The sequence below is a fragment of the Sphaeramia orbicularis genome, chromosome 7 (genome assembly GCF_902148855.1).
Source record: "Sphaeramia orbicularis chromosome 7, fSphaOr1.1, whole genome shotgun sequence".
NCBI lineage: Eukaryota > Metazoa > Chordata > Actinopteri > Kurtiformes > Apogonidae > Sphaeramia > Sphaeramia orbicularis.
Window position 1 is genome coordinate 33,294,164 of NC_043963.1, and position 20,095 is coordinate 33,314,258.

Genomic DNA, 20,095 nt, shown 5'->3' on the forward strand with positions numbered 1-20,095 from the left:
ATTTATACATGAATTATAATATTTAATGCTGGTTTTAAAACATAGGAACTGTGTCAGAAACAGACTTTGGTGAATTATTTAACTCGACCCCTAAACGAGAAAGTCATTTCCCTCTAGATGAAACACAGACCGCTGTGTGGGTATGCTTTTAGGTGTCTGTATGCATTATTACTGGCTACATCCTGATGCCTACAGTACGTTCTGTGTGAACATGTATTCTGCTAAAACATGTTGAGGAGAAGAAACGTCTTGCAGTGTCATCATTTTATATAAAGCGCAACTGATTCCCCAAAGCCATGTTTGTAATTACAGCCAACGTGGCTTTGGGGAAGAGGAGGGAAGCGAGGGTGGAGAGACAAGGATAGAGGAGGTGTAGAGGAAAAAAGAGGAGAGGTGGGACCCAGAGGTGTCACGTGGCAGAACTTAATTCTGTTTTCTGTCGCCGTGCCACTGGGACACTACTGTGTGTGTGAGTGTGTGTGTGTGTGTGTGTGTGTGTGTGTGTGCGCATCAGTGCACAGAAAAGAGGTGAAAAGAGATGGAGAGGGTAAAAGACTGCCTGAAACAATTGCACTTTGACTGATGTTGCATTCCACTTCCTGTGAAACACCACGTCTGTTGCTTGAGCAGGAACGGGAGCATCAGCCCAAATCCACAGCAGGAAATCACTGCTGGATCACAGAATCTCGGAGGAACGTTGAATTGTCGCCATGCCCTCCTCCTTTCATACCCTCCCTTGTATGCCACCCGACAAATTGTTCCCTCAAAAGAAGAGTGCTGGCCGGAGATGAAGTGGAACAATTAATTTCACGCTTGTCCTCCCTGCCTCAAAAGCATGTTGGTCTGGGTCCCATATCTGGTGGCACAGAGACACTACCCGCGGATTGTAAAACACACACACACACACGCACACATACACACACACACAAAATGTAAATTAGACACGTACTGTAAATGCTAATCACACAGACATAAAAACAAGACGTTTATCCACACATACAATTCAAGGTTCATAAACTTTTCTTAGCTGACTGGCCACGCTGTCAGAGCTGTTCCATTCACCATTCTCTCAGTCGGGGTTAAATATGGTATTGATCAGAATGTGGAGATGTCCCAAAGCTGGATCAATTCTCCGTGAGTGAACGGGGAGGATTGTGAGAATGCATGCACATGCCCACAGCTATGACAGACCACTCAATCATAAGGTGAGAGGATGGTGGACACTGATAGCAAATAGACCGTGCTGTAAAACAAGAGCTGGTGGCTGCTTCATTGTGGTCAATTGCTGGCCTCTAGACAAGTCCACAGTCAGAAGCAGCCAAGACACAAGCAGAAAACCAGATGGTGATATAATAAACAGCTGGCAATCTGATCTCATTTTTCAAACAAAAATATAGTTTGGTCACATCTGAAAGCATATACAAACCACTGTATATCTTTTTTGCCTGTAAGCAGAATTATATTATATTAGATTAATAAACTTACCCATTTTATTCAATTATTGATGAAAATAAAAGATAAACTGACTTCTGGTTTGTGTCAGGCTTAATAACAATGTTCTCTTCTCTTAGATTGATTAACACTGTTAAGTCTGGACAGATAACAACAGATAACTAATGATCCTACAAGTCTTTCTTTATCATCCCTGTTGCACACTGGTTTCTGCTGACAGCAATGACAGCAGCAGTAAATGTGTTATCATTAGAGGGGCCACAATCAGAAATGGATGTTGACTCATTTACAATGAAAATATGATTTACGAGGAGTCATTAAGTGAACTAAAAGCATATGAACTCAACTGAGTAATGAATTTCTATTGACCAAGAGATTTTACACTGTTGTGCACAAAAATAAACTGGAATTTAGAACTTCTGACATATTTTTTGTCAGATTCACAAAAATAAACATGTACAGTTGACTGTCTGACTTGTCTTGCATGAGACACAATATAAGCATTAATAAATTTTAACTAATTGCAGATGGGACCAAAAAAGATAGGTTGTCAAAAGTGCACACATCCCCAGGGCCTCAGTTGTGTAATTCAATGAAATACACAATACACAATAAGGTTGGAAGTGTGGAAAAAAATCCAGAATATGCCAGTTTTTATGGATCTTTTTCAAAATTTTAAGAGGTTTTTCTGTGCCTCCTGTCCTATCCTACTATCTGGTTTCCTGAAATTCAGTGCGGTACTTTTTCATAATCCCATATTAGGAATTAAAAGGCCTATCACAGTTATTACATGATCCCTTTAATGCAGCTATTTCACCTTTGCATAATTAGGAATGAAGATATACGTCATATCATGTGACATATCTGGAGGGCTGTGCCATTTTGAACTTACAAGCTATCGTTTGTTATGGACAACAGCATAGTACAGATGAGCAGGAAAGAGCCGTGTAAATCAAAACTTAAGAAAAAAAATAGATAAGGCGGCGGTGAAAGCAAAGGGTCCCTATCAGGAGACGCTCAACGTGACTGCTAAGCAAAGGTATTTGGAGAAGATCAGAGATGTTAAGGATATAGACCCCTACGAGCTACCAGTGTTCACTGACGTACGTCCCACTGGCGGAGGGATCTGGACTCTGCCACCCTGTACCTACATGCAGTTAGTTAACTATCTCATTTTCAGCATAAGTTACTACACAGCGCATGAATTCAAAAGCCATAAGTCCCCTGACAGTTATGAACAGTTTTGCTGTGGCTGGGTTCAAGGTTTGGAGATCTACAAGCCCGGTGACTGTGAAAACACTGTGGTGCTGTCAAAGGTCAGCCCCTGGATAGTGACGTGTTTATGTGTTGTAGTCAAGAGGGTAGTAATGGTGAAACACTATCGACATTGTTTCATAGTCAATAGACAGCATCATTTATGTTTTTAATATTTCCTCCTACATTCTTCTATGTTTCTGTGAAGTGACTGGGGTTCCATTCTAGTTTAGTGATGGCCTGGTTAGTGTGTTGGGTGGGTTAGTGTGTGGGAATTGTAAATGCATTAAACTAGTTGGAAACCCAAAATAACTTAACTCCGGGTCTCTACGTTTGCTGTGCCAATTATGGGAGTAACTGGAACAGTTTTTAACGCGGCAACATCTCCCAGGCATCTTCAATCAGACGAATTTTACAGACAATTTACCACAACAATGAATGCACTGCTATGGGACTGTTGGCGCCTGTAAGTTCAAAATGACGAAATGGGGCGGAGATGCTGGTCGTTACGTCATCTCCTCAATCCTAATTGTGAAAATTGTCTATATTTTTTCATTTTGCAACATGTTGAAATGTAACATTGTTAATAGAGGAAAATGTAAAAAATGCCATCTTATGAAGGTTCTGGGTCGAAATATCACTGAATAGCATGAATATTAAATAAAAGAGCAGACTGAAGTGTTTCAGAAAAGGATGATATCCATGACAGTTTATAGTAAGGAACATTTTAGTACCTTTCAACTACTCAGACATTATAACAGGAGAACTATGTTAGTAAGTGTGAGTAAAAAAAACACTCCCCAAATAACTAAACACACACCTGTTTTATATTATGCAACTGTGTTGTCTAATACATAACAAAAGCTAATACGATTTTTTTTATCCTGGAGTTTAACTACAAAATATTTACTTCCTATTCATCCTGTTAGCAATGGCCATGTAAGTCTTTTTATTTCAGCATAATTGAAACCACTTACACGCCTCACCCATTTAGCTCCTCAACACAATTCATCCACCCGCAGCTTCTGAGTGTGTGTGTGTGTGTGTGTTTCTGCAGTGATCAAGTGTTTAAAGGCTGCCTGAGGGCTATTGAGAGGAACAGTCGAATAACAGCTGTACACTAAAAAGATCACACACACTAAGCCTCATGGCGTTGCTGGTGGCAATGCTCAGGGGTTCATCCCAGGGTGTACTGCGTCTGTTGGGTATGCACCATTTCCCCTCAGAGTGGGTGCCAAGCCCCTGTTTTCTCTAATGACCGCCATCTTTCATTGTCCTCACATGCCATGCCATCATGGTGTACCCCCCACCTACACACACAAAAACACACACAGAGAGAAGCTCCTAGAAGGCTGACATCATCTGAGCCAGCGTAGAAACACTTCTGCTCAGAAAGATTAGGGACACAAACCTTCCCCATTCCAAACTTGAGATGAGAATACACGTAGCAGCCGCACTATCGCGCCCACTCCACTTTTTCGTACACTCATAATTCACTTTACTAAAAAACATAATAGCAGCAAGCAGGTCTAATCTGTTCACATGGAACTGATTAATAGTCCACAGTCTATCTGTAGTTGCCTGCATTCACTTGGTTTCAGTAGAGTCCTAGAAAACATTTTTCATGCTTAGTAGCACACACAATATGGCCTGCTGCTTCCCTATTCCACTCCATACATTCTCACAGTCTGAAATTGATTCCAGCAGCAGTTGGCGTGAAAGTGGAAGGGGAGAGCAAAAACATTGTGGTAGATATATAAAGGCAATATTCATCCTTGCAAGTAGAGATTTATTATAGGAAGTTACAGTTTTGAACTGCATTTCCATTTGAGTTTGCTTTGAACTTGTCATAAAATATGGGGGAAATTAATGTGCCACCTACAGTGGAGAAGAATCCTTTTAGATCTACTTAAGGGTCATTGGGTTCTGACCTGTGCACACAAATATAAGAAAAAAAAATTGAGATAAATATACTCAATATCAACTATAAGTTATATACTGTTCAAAGAAGAGCAGGTTAAACAAGTTGCTTCATTGTCCCTATATAACAGCCACATGCTATTAGGGTCAAATTTGTTCTGATTTGACATTTAAAAGCAGCAAAAACACACTAAATTATTTTTTTAGTCTGATATTTGACAACTTTTGCTACAGTGGCCCAAAATATGCAAAATTGAAAATATTGGATTGGACTGAAATGAAGTTCAGATCCACCAGAGTGGGTCAAATTGAGGAAAATTGCAGCTTTACACAATTTTGAAACTGTGAAACTGTATATATCACCATTAAATTAGGGAACGTAATTACATATTAAGTTATATTTCCTCCCACTCCTTCTCGAATATGTGAATGAAGTCATATTTTGTTTTCATGTAGATATATGTTTTTCATGTTTTCTTGCAATCTGTTTTATTTCTAATAGTGCTGCAACTACGAATCGATTAAACTGATCCGAATCGATTCTTAAAAGAGTTGGCAATAAATTCAGTCGATTCGTTGGGTCTTGATCACGTTAGTATTGAGGCATGTACACTGTGTAGTGTAACAGGAAAACACAGAGGCGTGACTGAGGCTTCGGATGCCAGGCAGCCCCATTTGGCTGAAAGGTAGAGCACTTTTTATGTAACAAAACTGGAATATGGAAAAAAAATGGCCAAAATCCCAAAGCGCATTACATTTTGGCCAAACGGGGCTGTTGTGGCTAACGGGCACGTAATGCATACCTAGCTTAAAATAGCGTATGTGTCATGATTATTTTAGCCCGCTAGCTAGTTGTAATTATACTACATCTCTCCGGTATGAGGTTAATGTTTATTGTGCATTGTCCCTGACTAGATAAATAAAAATAATAATAATAAATTAATTAATTATTAAGTTTTCATCCATCTCCGTTTATCAGGCCACCAGACTAGCGTTACCTATTGTTGACCGGAACTAATACATACAATGCTACTTTGATAGCCTATAACTGGAGCTAGTTGAGTATAGTTTGCTAATCTCTAGCAAAACAAGTCTAGGTAGCGGGCTAGTGCTCGCTAACTATACCCGAAGCTATTGCGGGGATGTAGCTAATCATTATTAATGACCTGTCTGCAGCCTATATTGCTTTGGGTTAAATACCGATCTTTGAGAATTGAGTCTTTTGTGATTATCCGATGAATCGATTAGTAATTAAAATAATCTACAGATTAATCAATCGTTAAAATCATGATTAGCTGCAGCCCTAATTTCTAAGGATTAAAGTGGGATTATTTTTTTTGTTTTGCTGCATATTCAAAATAAATGGAACTGAAATGAAACAAAATGAATCATATTAAGCCAAAAATTATATCAGTCATTTAAGACTGAATGTTGTGACCAAACAAATAACAATGGCGGCAAAACAGTTGAAAAAGACAGTTTCTGACGGTTGGAAATGTAAAATAAATAAATAAATAAATGTTACATCTCCAGAATTTTCTTGCTATTTTTAGTTACAATAAAAATCATAATGCTTAGACAAGACAAGACTTGAATGTGTGGTGTAAAACTTGCTTTAGGAAACATTATGTAAGAATTAATCAGCTTTTTATTAATATCAGCATTTGGTACAAAGACGTCTACTGTGAAGGTTTAGGAAATAAAAAGAATGTAAAGGTTAAATGTGACATGAGGCAGAATTATTTACTGAAGGCTGAGGATTAAAGTGTTGCATTTCAGAGGCGACAGGCGTCCATGTTGACATGTCGAACACTGATTATGATCTTCTGTCCTGTTCCACATCATCTGACAGAGGCTTAGTGAGCTTTTCTGATTGTTTGGACTACATCACAGCCCCTGTGAATCTCCTAGAAGTGAACCAGTAGGACCAGCATCAGTGTCAGTAAATGAGTAGTCAATAGAATGTCATTCACTGTACAATTATTTATTATTAGGAGGAAAATCCACCCTATGAGCCCTTTGTCTCTGAGATACCCATCAAAAGTTGAAGACATTTTCGAGACTGAATGGTTAAAAAAATATAAACAGTAAAATAACAAATTCCAACAGAGTCCAAAAGAAGGAACAATAAACAGACAAACAATGAACAATCTTCTCCAACGGTAAACACTGAATGAAATGTCTGAGGCAGATTCCTCTGAAGCAAAAAAAGTAATAATAATTCTGAATAGTTTGTGACAGCTTGAAATAACTGAATGTTTGTGATTATATGCAGCATGAAAACAGCTCAAACCCAAAACGAAACAAAGCGATGATTAAAAATTCAACAATTTACTTAAAACACAGCCTATTATAACACTAGATAATTCATTTTCTATTACTGGGACAAAAACATTTATTGGATTTTTATGCTGTTTAAGCTCAGTCTTATAGTGTTATATTTGGTCCTCATTTCTGAGTGCACAATGGGATGTTTTGAGCACATGAATCCAAGCAGATTAAACACATTTTGTAAATAATATTTTAACTGAGGGAATGATTTCACTTGCTTGTTTTCCTTACTTCCTTGTTCAACACCGCTGTTCTGTGCATGATCAGGTTTGCCTGCACCGTTGCTCAAACTTGACAAGGTGTCACACTGTGTAAATTTGCCAGTCAGCTGATCGGAAAGCTTGCTCTGAGAACTGAAGTACAAATATAATGCTGAACCATATGAATTGGATATTAAAAATTCCTTCTTTGCGAATGATACATTGATGCAGCGACTCACTTTCTGCGCAGTGTTTGTCTTTTGTTACTGCGCGAGGCAACAACACCACGCAATCAATACAGTTCAACATTGATCCATACTGATCCTTGGCGTCTGAGTAATCATTTGTCACTTACCGAGTGCTCAGCATTTCCCTGGTGTCATCTACACATTAGCCAATGCCGGCGTCTATGCAGTAAACGCAACAGATGACAAGGAGACACAAGGAACACTAAAATAAATCTGCTCTGATTCACTAAGGAAACTGTCTGACATTAACCCATAAAGACCCAGTGCTACTTTAATGGCAGTTCCCAAATGATTTTTTTTTTTTTTTACTTTCTACAGTGATTTATTACCATTAATTGTAATATTATCTTCTTTGTTTTGCTTTTTTCTGTGAAAATCAGGTATTTTCTTGCATTTAACTTACTGATCATATAGATGTTCATAAAAGCTCAGACTAAAGTTGAGGGTTATTACATAAGAAACAAAGAAAAATTAAGAAAAAGTGACCTTTTTCAGCAAAGATATCAATAACTGAATGTAAAACCACGTGTGTCCTTCCACTGTCATTGATAAAACATCATGGGTTTTACCGGTGAATCAATGTTATAGAAGTTGACGGTGTTTCCATGTTCACCACAGAGCCTGCAAACATGGAAATGGGTCATATCTGATGACCATGAAAAGATGACAAATTTATGATATTATTCTCTGTAGTTTGGATTTTATCAGTAGAAATCAGGTATTTTTCTGAATTTAATTTACTGATCATGAAGATGTACATAAAAGCTCAGATTAAAGTAGAGGATTACTATATCAAAAGCAAAGAAAATGCAGGAAAAATGACTTTTTCAGTAAAATTGATCATTAACTGAACATAAATCAAGCATTTCCATCCACTGTCACTAATCCAACTCCTTGGGTTTTACTGGTGAATCAATGTTGTAGAAGATGACAGTGTTTCCACGGTAACAACGGAGCCTCTGAACATCCAAATGATGACAAACTGCATTTTACACCAATTATTTACACATATTGATAGTATTAGTGGATCAACAGGTATTACACAGTTTGCATCAGCAGACAGTTTTGGTGAGCAGTGAATATTTGGGTCTTTATGGGTTAAATGTTCATTGAGGTAGAGGTTGTCCAGTTTCTAACAAGAAAAGGCAAACTGAAGTTCATGTGTGTGTGTGTGTGTGTGTGTGTGTGTGTCACACTGCTGTCTGTAAACGCTGTAGCTGTATTCCTTCATATCCCGCTTGTGTGTGAGATGGTATAGTGCGAGATAGCAAGTGCAGGTGAAGGTCATCAGGAGGAGGGGTGGTTTGTCCCACTGAGCTGGATTTGGCAGCACTCTCACAGTTGCGAAGTGTGGTGCAAATGGGGTGCGGCGTCTAACAAAGTGTGTGTATGCGTGAGAGTGTGTGTATATGTTGACAGAGTTGATGTAGAGGCGGAGAGGGTGACTTGGGACACATATTGAGGCCGGCCGAGAGTGCAGAGAGCAGTGCAGGACATTGTGCTAGGCCAGCGGAACTATTTTTTGCGGGTGTGGGCACCAACACTTGTTCAAAACACCAGCGTGTCCCAAGATCCCCTCCCATGTATTCTTTAGTGCCGTAGCTGCATCCTATCCATTATTAAAGCACAGAGAGGGAGCGGAGGAAAGACTTAAATAGAATGTATGGGAGGGGAGAAGGAGAGAAAAATAATAATGTGAGGGAGGTAAAAACACACAGGTGTAAAGAGTTGACAGGGAGGCTGAAGGTAAGAAAAACAGAGAAAGTTTGCGACGTGAAAAAAGAGCCGGTGTGCCAGTTTATCTTAAAAGGTTAGTTTGAACTGTTTGATGCAGGGTCTTAGTATGAGGTACTTCATCTTGTCCTATCCCATCTAAAAACAAAAAATCAATATCAGTTCAAGTGTACGCCAAAGAATATTTTCTGCGCTTTACCGTACCGTCACACAGCCCTTTCCAACAGGGAAATGAAGCTGTGGAGCTCTTATCAAAGCCACCAGACTCCCTCACACAACTCACAACTTATTGGTCCACAGTTGCCTTGATCTGTGAGGTGGTTTGTGCTATTATGGGACTTTGGCGTTTGACATGTCAGGTTTAAACTGTCAAACTTACTCACTTAAAGATGCAGAAGTAAACCTGCAACTACTGTGTCCTTACAGGAAAAATCAGGGGTTTTGTCTGGGGAGTCTGGTGGTTTTGAGGCGATACATTCCCCATTGGACAACGCACTCTGACTAGTAGAAACATTCTAAATATAGCAGGCTATCTCCAATCTAGTGTAGGTAATACAGTGTCTGGCTAGCACCTCACATAAGCCCACTTCAAATAGAGTAATCTGAGCTAACACTTTAGCTTCTGAGGTAAAGCTTTATATATAAGGCAGACTTATTTAAGCATGCAGAGGTGCAGGATGTATTTGGCATTGATGGAGAAGCTGCAATGAGCCTCATGTCCTTTTGTCTTATCCAGTGTATTACTTTATAAGGGCTGTCTTTACCTACAGCACACAGGATGGACCCAAACAACTGCCAGAATGATTGATGTGGACGGTATCAAGTCGCAGACAGTCCTTCACACAATCCTGCACACGTTAATGTGCTTAATAGTAATAACCCCGCCCCTTTACCAACTTGGATAATGTTTACTCTCTGCATGCAATCTAGTCTAGAGTATACCAGGTGAACAATCTGTCATAATTACAGAAGTCTTTCCAAGTGTGTGTGTGTGTGTGTGTGTCTCTGTGTGGATGTATACATGTGTGTGTCCATTAATGTCCGGTGTAGCCACGCTGAAATGCTCTTTATCTGCAGGCCAGCAGAGGCAGAGCCAGACCTGAGCAGGAAGATGACAGTGGATATTTATCTTCAGCATTCACATTTATCATCCTAACAGCATAGAGCACAATGTGTTACACTGTATGCAAACAGTATGTGTGTATGTGTGTGCTCGTCTGTGCATCCTCTGCAAAAACGGACAGAAAAACCTGCATCTCTACAATCATAAATTAAATACTGAATGTAGCTAGTGGCTCAAATATTTTTCACACCACCAAATGAACCTATAGAGACTGGGGATAAATCAAAGAGGTAAACCACACAACAAGTCATCGAAAGACACTTGATTTTCTAAGCTCGCAAACACAACGTCAGCACTTGTGGTCTTTAAGAATTTAAGTTCTTTAATCCCATAGCAAAGGGCCTCGCTCTCTGCTCCTGAGCTCTTTACAGTAAAGACAGGGCGTTTGATTCACACTGGCTTTTCTCGTGCTTTTCTCACCAACAAAGCCCTAATTACAGTATGAGTGAGTGGCTGTGTTGGCTAAAGCTGGCCTGCTAGGACTTGAAAGGATAGCAGCACAGGCTGCACTACCGCCTGCTAACGCTGTAATTAACTCTGTGACACGGCATTCCCTCCTTCTTTCCCCACTCACTTTCTCTCATTCTCTCTCTCACACACACTACCGTATAGACACACACACACACACACACCTCTTTCGCTTTGCTCTCTGTCTATAAGCAGTAGAGGAATCAAATTTAGCAGGATCATGCTTTGGTCAATGAGAACAAGAGGGGGAGGGAGAGGCAGAAGCAAGAGAAGAGATGGGAGGGTTAGTCAAAGCAGGACAGTCTTCAGTACACACCCCTGCACACCCCCTTCCCTCACCTCATCGCCAGCCGTGCTGAACCAAACCTGACAGCTATTCAATTTTCCCAAAGCTAAATCTAATCTGCTGCCGTCTCCCCCTCACTGACACACTGTTACACTGGAACGCCTCAGCCATCACCACCCTTGGCAGCAGATTGGCACCATCACACACACTTCCCCTTCCACTTTAACACACACATACACACAAACATACACTGAGTCATCCATGGGGTGAGAAAGGCAAATCGAGGGCAAAAAGAGCTCAAGTAAGTACTCCCCAGATTACTGTAGTTTAAAGAACGAGTGAAAAGTCTACACCAAAATCACCCCAAACAGAATGGATTTGGTAAGAAATAACTGAAGTGAGTGCAGGTGTAAAAACCAAATGGTAGAGCTACAATGTGACATTTAAAGGCATTCAAATGCAGAAATGGATTGTAATTGTCATCATTATGTGGTTGTTATTATATAGTCACTTAAAAATTACTGTTGTGCTTTTGTTACATCGGAAAGATTTTTTACATTATAAAGGGAGTGGGTTACACATATGTTTTTACAGTAGCTCAGAATATATTTTCCTTTTTTCTGTTTTTATAGCAGGTGTCATCAAGGGTTAAGGTGTATTAATGTGGTGTATTACTATGTCTGACCGTGTTTTTAAAAGGACGGTGGAGGGGCGTTCAGTTAGTCAACACAATACGTATCACTTTGTTTTCAGCAAACAGATAAACAGATAAAGATAAAGAGCAGTTTAGGGGCATTTTGGGGCAAGTGCAGACAGTGGAAAAAACAAGAGGAAACAAGGACCATGAAACAACAGCAGTCAGAGAAACAGACACTACTGTTCATTGACACTGAAATATTAGATCCCCAAATCCCCCAAGTCACATATGAAGAGAAAAACACTCCACAAAACTAAAATGAGTGAATTTGTAGAAAGAAAACTCTTCCTGTAACAACTAACAATATCTACCCTCATCTTCAACGGTAGCTACAGCACATATATATGCAATTTACCTTCTATATTTTAATACATGATCTTGTTTTCATTGGTTTTTACAAGTTTTGTTAAGGGTACTCAGCTTTAGAACTGTCAAACTGCAAAGCAATTAAACTAGATTAATTCTCTGAACAAGTATCATAAATGCATTTCATTTATAAAAGCAACACATTTGCCCAAATTAAAATTTTGAGGATGCTCTATTACAAGTACGAAGTGGAAAATCTAAAACATTTCAGCACCTCACTTTGCAATTTCCCACACAATGAAAGTCATTGTTTCACAAGTCGTTGTTCCATCCAAATATGTAATTAATTTTAAATGAACATGAAAAAAAAATGCATAATGCATAATCATTTCCACTTCTAAATGAAACAATTAGTCATGCTCTTAAATCTTAGTGTGACTAAAATACATATTAGGAACAAAAACTGATCTTTTTTGCCAAACACAAAGGATATTCTGTAGAAATATTAAATGATGTTCCTTGCTGCAAATCTTATTAAGATACTGGTGTCCGTTCTTTGGAAGTTTATAGAACTGATGTTTTTTCTAATCATCTGATAAGGTGATTAGTATTTTCAGGATTTTTCACGATGGACAATTCTTGATATAGCATCATACTATCCTACATAGGGTGAAGTGAAAATGTTACTACTATGTTTAACCCTTTATCGTGCAAGTAATTTCCACACACATTGTAAGACAATGACTGCAACAGTTACAGTGAGCACAGTGAGGGAACAATCTCAGGTCCAGTGTGGTCTACAGGGTCTGTAAGGTCCACCTCTGCATGAACAGTGAGTGTACCTGCTTTGTTAGGTACCATGAAGTAATGGTACTAATGTAAGGAATGATGTTCAAAGGGATAATGTGGATGTGGACTAGGGGTGTGTATTGGCAAGAATCTGACAATGCAATCACAGTACTAGGATGACGATACAACATAGGCTATCACGATATGTCATGATACTGTTAAAAAGGCAATTTTTTGTTTGTTTCTTTATTAAGAATGATTATTTCCTGGAAGAACTGAATTACACCAGAAATATGCACAAATACTAAACACATTTTTATCTGATCACAACAGGATCTAATGTTATATCACAAAATTTTCCTGTGTTAAAACTTAAAAATATGTTTTGCAAACATTACAGTTTAAGATCCTGTTCAAATGTTCATATTCTATTAGTTCATAACTAACATCATAACTTTATTTTTGTGCAATCTCAACAAAGGAACTAACATCTGCCTCTCAAACAGTAAAAAGTGCTTTTAGGATGCTTCAAATAACCATTATTTAATAAAACAGTGTTAAATAATAATGAATAAAATATAAACAATAAAGAAAAACATAAAACAAAAATGAACCTCAGCCATATCTGCATTTGAATAAATACCTAAAAATATCAAAACAGTACTTTTTAATATCGATACAGTATTGTGAAATGAAATATCGCGATATATTGCAGAACCAATATTTTCTAACACCCCTAATGTTGACAGGCGTCTGTATCAGCACTTATGTTGTTGTAATACTCTAAAAGTGACGTTATAATGTTCTAAAATACATGCTCCCTTCACGATACATGTGCTTTTCTTGTATTTTTTTTAAATATACATGTCTTGGATTTTTTTTTTTTTTTGCCACTTATGGGCAAGGAACCCAATACGGTAACTTCACTGACCTTGATTTCCTACATGACAATAAAAAATCTTTGAAAAATTTCACAAATGTAATATAGTCTTGTTATGTTCTCTAATAATCTCCTAATCTCAATTGGACTTCATGGTTAAATAAAGACAAAATAAATAAAAAGGTAAAAGGTGAAATAAATCAAAATAACACACTAAGGTTGAAATTTTGAATTGCAGAGGGTTTCTATGAATGGCCTATAAAGGGTTAATTTGACATCTCTGTATGTATTTAATGCATATTTCTTAAGTTTCTTTGTAGCTCATACTGTAGCTTCTCACTTCACTGGAAGGAATTTTTCATTTTATGTCCTTTTTCTCTCTATACCCCATAAATCCAGCATTGAATGTAGCCGAGCAGCTCTTCACTTCACTAGACAACTTCAATATTCATATTTATTTTCATCCGCTGCCTCTTTTTGAGACACCACTTCACTCTGATTTCTTTTTTTTTTTTTTATATATATATATTCTTTAAGGATATTAACAGCAATCATGTCAGTGGCACTAAGGTCTTTGGCAGTGAAGGAAAATAACATGCCACCATTCTGTATCAACAGCAGTACAGACCATATAGCATAAGTCTTCCTTTCTCAAGCAAATCGATTCCAGCGTACTCTTGTCACACATCATTACACCCTCCTATCAGCCTCTGCTCTTTTGCCTCTGAGTGCGAGAGAGATGATGTGTGTATGTGTGATTGAGCATGCTTTAAGTAGGTATGCAAACTTAACACACATACACCTACTGCCTATTTCTCGCCTCTGGGTACAGCTTATGCTTTTAAAAATTGGAAAGCGGACGAGCACGGCTAACTTTCAGACAGCCACGGCGCCGATCTCCCAGAATGATTATTTGTCTTGTATCTTCCATTACCAAGAGGCTTGAAGTTAGTTCAGCGTAGCATAATGTCCCACTGCTGATTCCAGGAGACCATAATATCAGTGAGGTGAAAACTGGTCCAGCCAACAACACACTCGCACACATAGACATACACATAGACATAGACAGAACCATCATAGACAGGCTGGTGCATATAGACAGGTTGCTCAATGACACATGAAATTAAAGATTTCAGCAGAATAGCAGTGAAGAAGGTAAAACACACAAAGCTAATTTGGACTATCAGTGGGAGATGTTTAATGTATCTGAAGCACAAGTCCTGCACTGGTAAGGATGTGCAAGTACACACAACGCAATACACATGCGATATGTACCGTGTATTGTACATGTAATAATGAGTATAATCCTAATATCTGACCTAATTGAAATTAAATGTTTATTGATCATGTTTTTTTTTACTTTAGGTACACATGCATACAAAACATACACACATACTCGCGCACACACACACACACAAACACACACACACACACACACGTCCTGACTTGTATAACCTTGAAACAAGAGCCGTTTCCAATAGTTACAGGAAGCGGGCTGTGGCGTGGGAAGAGAGGACAGATCAGGACAGGAGAGGAAAGGGGAGAGGGGGGATCGGAGAGTGAAGAGTGGAAAACAGGCTCTTTCAACTGGATGCATGTTTTCACATTTTTTTCTTTAAACGCAGCAGAAAACAAATCCATCTAGCTCATTTATATTAAAACTCATTATTTAGATTCATATCACTTCCTATCTTAGCGGTCTCTGGTGCTGGTAATTATGTTGTTGTTTACTGCCTGGGCTGGAATGTGTAACGGAAACATATTATATCAATATGATTTAATAACAAAAATATAAGGATTTGATAAGGACTTTGATAAGGTCTTGGTTTGGAAAAATTTAACAATTAATTGCACTGTTTCATGTTGATTATTACCATTGATCGCACATTTCTCCTATTAAAGGTGATCATTTATCAGATTCATGCATCATCAATAATTAAAAAAAAAAAAAAAAAAAAAAAATCAGCAAATAAAGTCCAGTTGTAGCACTGGTAAGAAATTTTGAAAAAAACTATGGGACATTTTTTTTCTACCTACTGTGGCTTAACTGTGACCATCTTCATCTTTTTAGTTAAATGCAGTAAGTAAAAGGATAGTGCACATTCAATAAAACATGAAGAACAATGAAGCAAAATCTAAGTATTTCTAATGTGTGACGACAATCTGCTCCTCAAAAAAGATTCAGTGCAAGTAAAGGGTTCTGCTTGTGTTTGTGTGCATGTGTGTGTGTGTGTATCAAGCATGAATCAGGTCATGTTGCATGGCTGCATGCATTTGTTTGTGCACATATGTGTGTGTGTGTGTGAGTGCGTGTGTGAAGACGTGCATGTGCGTCTTGTGCAGAGGTGGTTATTTCCAAGGGAGTTTTGTTACGCTAGGGTCAGAGAGATAACTGAAGAGAGGCTGAGTCCATCTGTCCCCAGCCCAGGGGAAACACACACAAACACACGCACTTTCACACAAGCCTAAGTCTTTTCTCTTCAGTATCATCCTCCTCTTCATGCACAACAGTGTATATCCCTCATTCTTTTTTTTGCCTATTTAAAAGCATAAGTTCCCTCAGGGAATATGTGGTCCCTTCTCAGCTTTCCTGGACAAGAGCTGCTGGTCAGACTGTACTCTGAACAAACAGCAAGGCACCACATACAGCACACTACTGAACTGTTGTCAACGCCAGTTTTGGAGTTATATGTACAAATTTATACAACCTGTATATTTGTAGAAAGTCAGCGAGTGGACACAGTGAATGCTGCTGTGAATACGCAGATATACTTGCCAATACCGTACAACATGCCAGATTGGGGTGAAAAGATGCACTTTTCTGACAAAGAGGTCTCCAGTCTTTTTCTTAGCTCAATTAACCCTGCGGCCTTCATTTGCATTTCATAAAGAGGTCGTCACTCTGTGGGAGGGTTATCTTCCTTTAGGAGGCAGAAAAAGATGAAAAGGGGGAACAGTTTTTATCCTGTCAAAGAGATAACACTACTCCTCTGCCTTATCAGCGCCTGATGAAATCCACGCTATATGAGCCTGTGCGTGTCTGTGGCTGTGCATGAGTGTGTGAACTGTGCATACATTTATGAGTTGGCGTGGAATAATGTGTATGATCCATGCGTTACTGATGTAGGTCCTGGCCGCTGATCTCAGGTTTCTCTTGTGTGACATCCCACACACCACAGAGCATCCATAAGAGCCTTGACCTGCCTGCCTGAAACACAACTTTGTATCTAACGATCCACTGAGAGGTTAACTCCAGACTGGCCTTTTGTGCACCACCTTTCCATTAGCCACTTTAATTCATGCTTCATCAACTGACCCTCTATTAGGAAAAATTTGCATTCCATCATACTCGAATCTTGCATTAATGTCAAAGAGTGTGAGAGGGATGTGACCAGACTGAAGAGAGGTGCAAAAAGAGGGAGAGGGGTGTTAGAAATGTATCTGCAGTGTAAGGAACACACAGTTATGGAGAAAAAAAAAAGCCATTTCCAAAGAGTGTACCTGTGTGTGTGTGGATTTGTGTGACGTCTGAGTGAGTGGCTGGAAATTGGACACATGTTTTGAACAAGCTTTTAAATTTGTGCCCACCTCGTCGACATGCATTACCGGTTCTCAAGTGGCTGAAAAGCACAGGTCCTGCAGTTAAAGAGACGAAGAGTGACATATCTCTTCACTCCAAAATTACTCAACACCAATCACTTCCACTCCTAAACTGGTCTTTCACATGCACACAGCAATTTCAAAACTCACTCAAAAAGGCACCTTTTGTATGAACTGTTACTTTAGCCACAAAATCAGATCATTCAGCTTTATGAATATCTCTGTGAGACGGTGCATGTGGGGTGGAATAGCGTCTCTTTGAAAATTAAAACCATTCGCATATTAATAGAGTTTGCAGATCTACATTTAAAATTAAAATCACTTTCAGTTATTTTCTAAACCAGTAAATATGCACAACCAGAAGAAAAAAAAACTACCTAAAGGAAACTCCAAACACTCTGACCAGCCTTTTCGGGGTTTCCTCTATGCACTTTTCTCCTTCTACACATGAAATGGGACTCAGACAGTAACAGGGCTCACCTTCTGCAGCAGCTGAGAGCCAGAGTACTTTGCAGAAATAGACTTCATCTCCCCACCAAACGCTGAAGCCCACAGCTTTACCCTGCATAAGACACAACCCCGTGCAAGTGAGAAACCAGTTAAAATACATGCATATGAGCAATGCGTATAAAGTTTCTGCTGTTTGTCAGATTTTTGAATTCAGTTTAGAGAAGAGGAATGTGCAAATAGTTAACACAAAAATGAATATAATGTGACATAAAGAACAGTTATAACATAAAAATAGTTTCGAGCATGCTGCATAAAAATATGTCTTAAAGACTCCTAATTACAGTTTGGGAAAGGAATGAGTGAGTGGCACATTTGCGTAAACGGACGTGTACTTACACGGATGGAGGGATGCTTTGGTGGGAACTTCCCACCTCAGTGACCCTGGTGCTGAGAGTTGAGAAAAGTAACAGCAGACACGCACACCACGCACTAGAAAGCACACAGCTCCGATCTACATGCATCTTGGGCAAAAAGAATACCCTCCCTACACGCACAATGCGAGTTTTAGGTTTGTGTTGCCACCGTGGATTTTTGTTTTCCCTCCAGAGATTTCAGTGATGAAAATGAAGGAAATAAAAACAACCAAAAAAAAAAAAAAAGAAAAAAAAGAAATGTGAGATAATCAAAAGTCACCTAAAATGTCTGATTTCAGTCATACATGGTAAAGTATTCAGTGGTTCTTGGTGCGGGACGCGCCTTGGATGCGAGCGGCAGATCCACAGCTGTGGGTGGGAGTTATCCAAAGTGGCGCGGCGTGGCCCCGCTGACCGGTGCGGATCACACGGCTCTGCAAAGCCGGCGGAAAGTCAAGCACGACTCCTCCGACAGGTAAAGTCTGCTCAGTCGCTTTTGTGTGACCGACTTCAGCCACAGATGAGCAGGGAGTGGAATTAGGGGGAAACCGGGGAGATCATCAAACGATGCAACGCGCAAAAAGAGCACGCCTCCTCCTCCTGACTGATGCGACCAGCCCCGCGCTCTGTCTCTCTCTCTCTCTCTCTCTCTCTCTTTCTTTACTTTCTCTCCTCCTTACTCCAAGCATCTGAGGATAGGCTCCTGAGGATGCTGTTATTGTTGTTGAAGAATTACGCCATACCTCTCTCTCTCTCTCTCTCTCTCTCTCTCTCTCTCTCTCCTCTCTCTCTCTCTCTCTCTCTCTCTCTCTCTTTCTTTCTCTAATACAGACTATAATAGCACAGCCTTTTGCCTTCATGTCAGATCAAGTCAGACACTGTATGACCAGTTCACTGAAGCAGGAATTACCGGCAAAGTGCTGACAAAAGAGGGAGAGAAAAGGAAAAAGTGTGTGTGCGTAAAGAGACAGAGGTGGTGTCAGGCTTCTGGGCGGAGGGAGGAAAGGTTCTGATGATAAGCACGTCAATTAAGGGCAGTTTATAGCACTGATGTGGCACTGGCAGTGTGTGGAAGTGTGTGTGGGCATGTGGGGAATGAAAGAGGATGAGAGCCCCCAGGCGACGGACCGCATGTGACAGATCGAGTTTCATAGAGCTGGAAGGATTGTGGAGATGCACTGGAAGTGGATAAACAGTGAATGAACAGTGTGTGCAGGGCCGTAGCACCAAATTCTGGGCCCATACACAAAAAGTCCTGATGGGCCCCCGCACACACACGTCCACCCATCGATTCCATGACAAATGCCCACAAGACAATTGCCCACAACCTTAATGAAAAAAGAGACAAATGCCCACAATTTGTAATATGGCATTATTCCAATGGGGGAACTATATGAAGCATGCAAATATTGCAGATATTTTAACTACATTTGTACTGCAGATATCTACATATGTAATTAGTATTCAGTTGTTAAGCAACAATAGTCCAAATAGTTATATCATTGTAACATTTTTGATACAGGATCTGAATTAAGCTTTTATTAGATAATAAGTCCTGCAATGAACTGGCAAAATGTCCAGGGTAGGTAAATTAATCTACTTATTCGTAAATAAGCTATTTCTACTACTCAAAGCTGAGTCTTTGTAGACAGAAAAAACTGTAGTATGTATACATTGTTACTTTAATCTTAATTAATCAATACTAATAAAACACTAAACAAGTTTTTCAAATGTGATGGGTGACTGATCTGAGTATTTACATAATTCTTAGAGGTTTCTTAAAAAAATGTCTGAAAAACAAAATCCTACAAACAATTTTCTATTTGATTTATTATCTATTCATTTATACATTATCTGAACCCGCTTTATCCTCACTAGGGTCATGGGGGTCGCTTGGAGCCTATCCCAGCTACTTATGGGCGATTCAGATCCTGTATCAATAAT

The 20,095-nt window shown here is 39.3% G+C and overlaps 1 protein-coding gene across 2 annotated transcripts in view; it reads right to left on the minus strand.

Moving 5' to 3' along the window:
• The window catches only part of cacna2d3a (calcium channel, voltage-dependent, alpha 2/delta subunit 3a), a 149,889-nt gene extending 131,112 nt beyond the window's left edge, over window positions 1–18,777 (minus strand). For both annotated transcript variants that reach the window (XM_030138599.1, XM_030138598.1), the window contains exons 1-2: window positions 18,135–18,777; window positions 17,769–17,850 (exon numbers count right to left, since the gene is read on the minus strand). In XM_030138599.1, coding sequence (XP_029994459.1) covers window positions 17,769–17,850; window positions 18,135–18,259 — 207 coding nt within the window. In that variant the 5' untranslated portion in view covers window positions 18,260–18,777. The remainder of the gene's footprint in view (window positions 1–17,768; window positions 17,851–18,134) is intronic.
• Window positions 18,778–20,095: the final 1,318 nt, after the last annotated feature.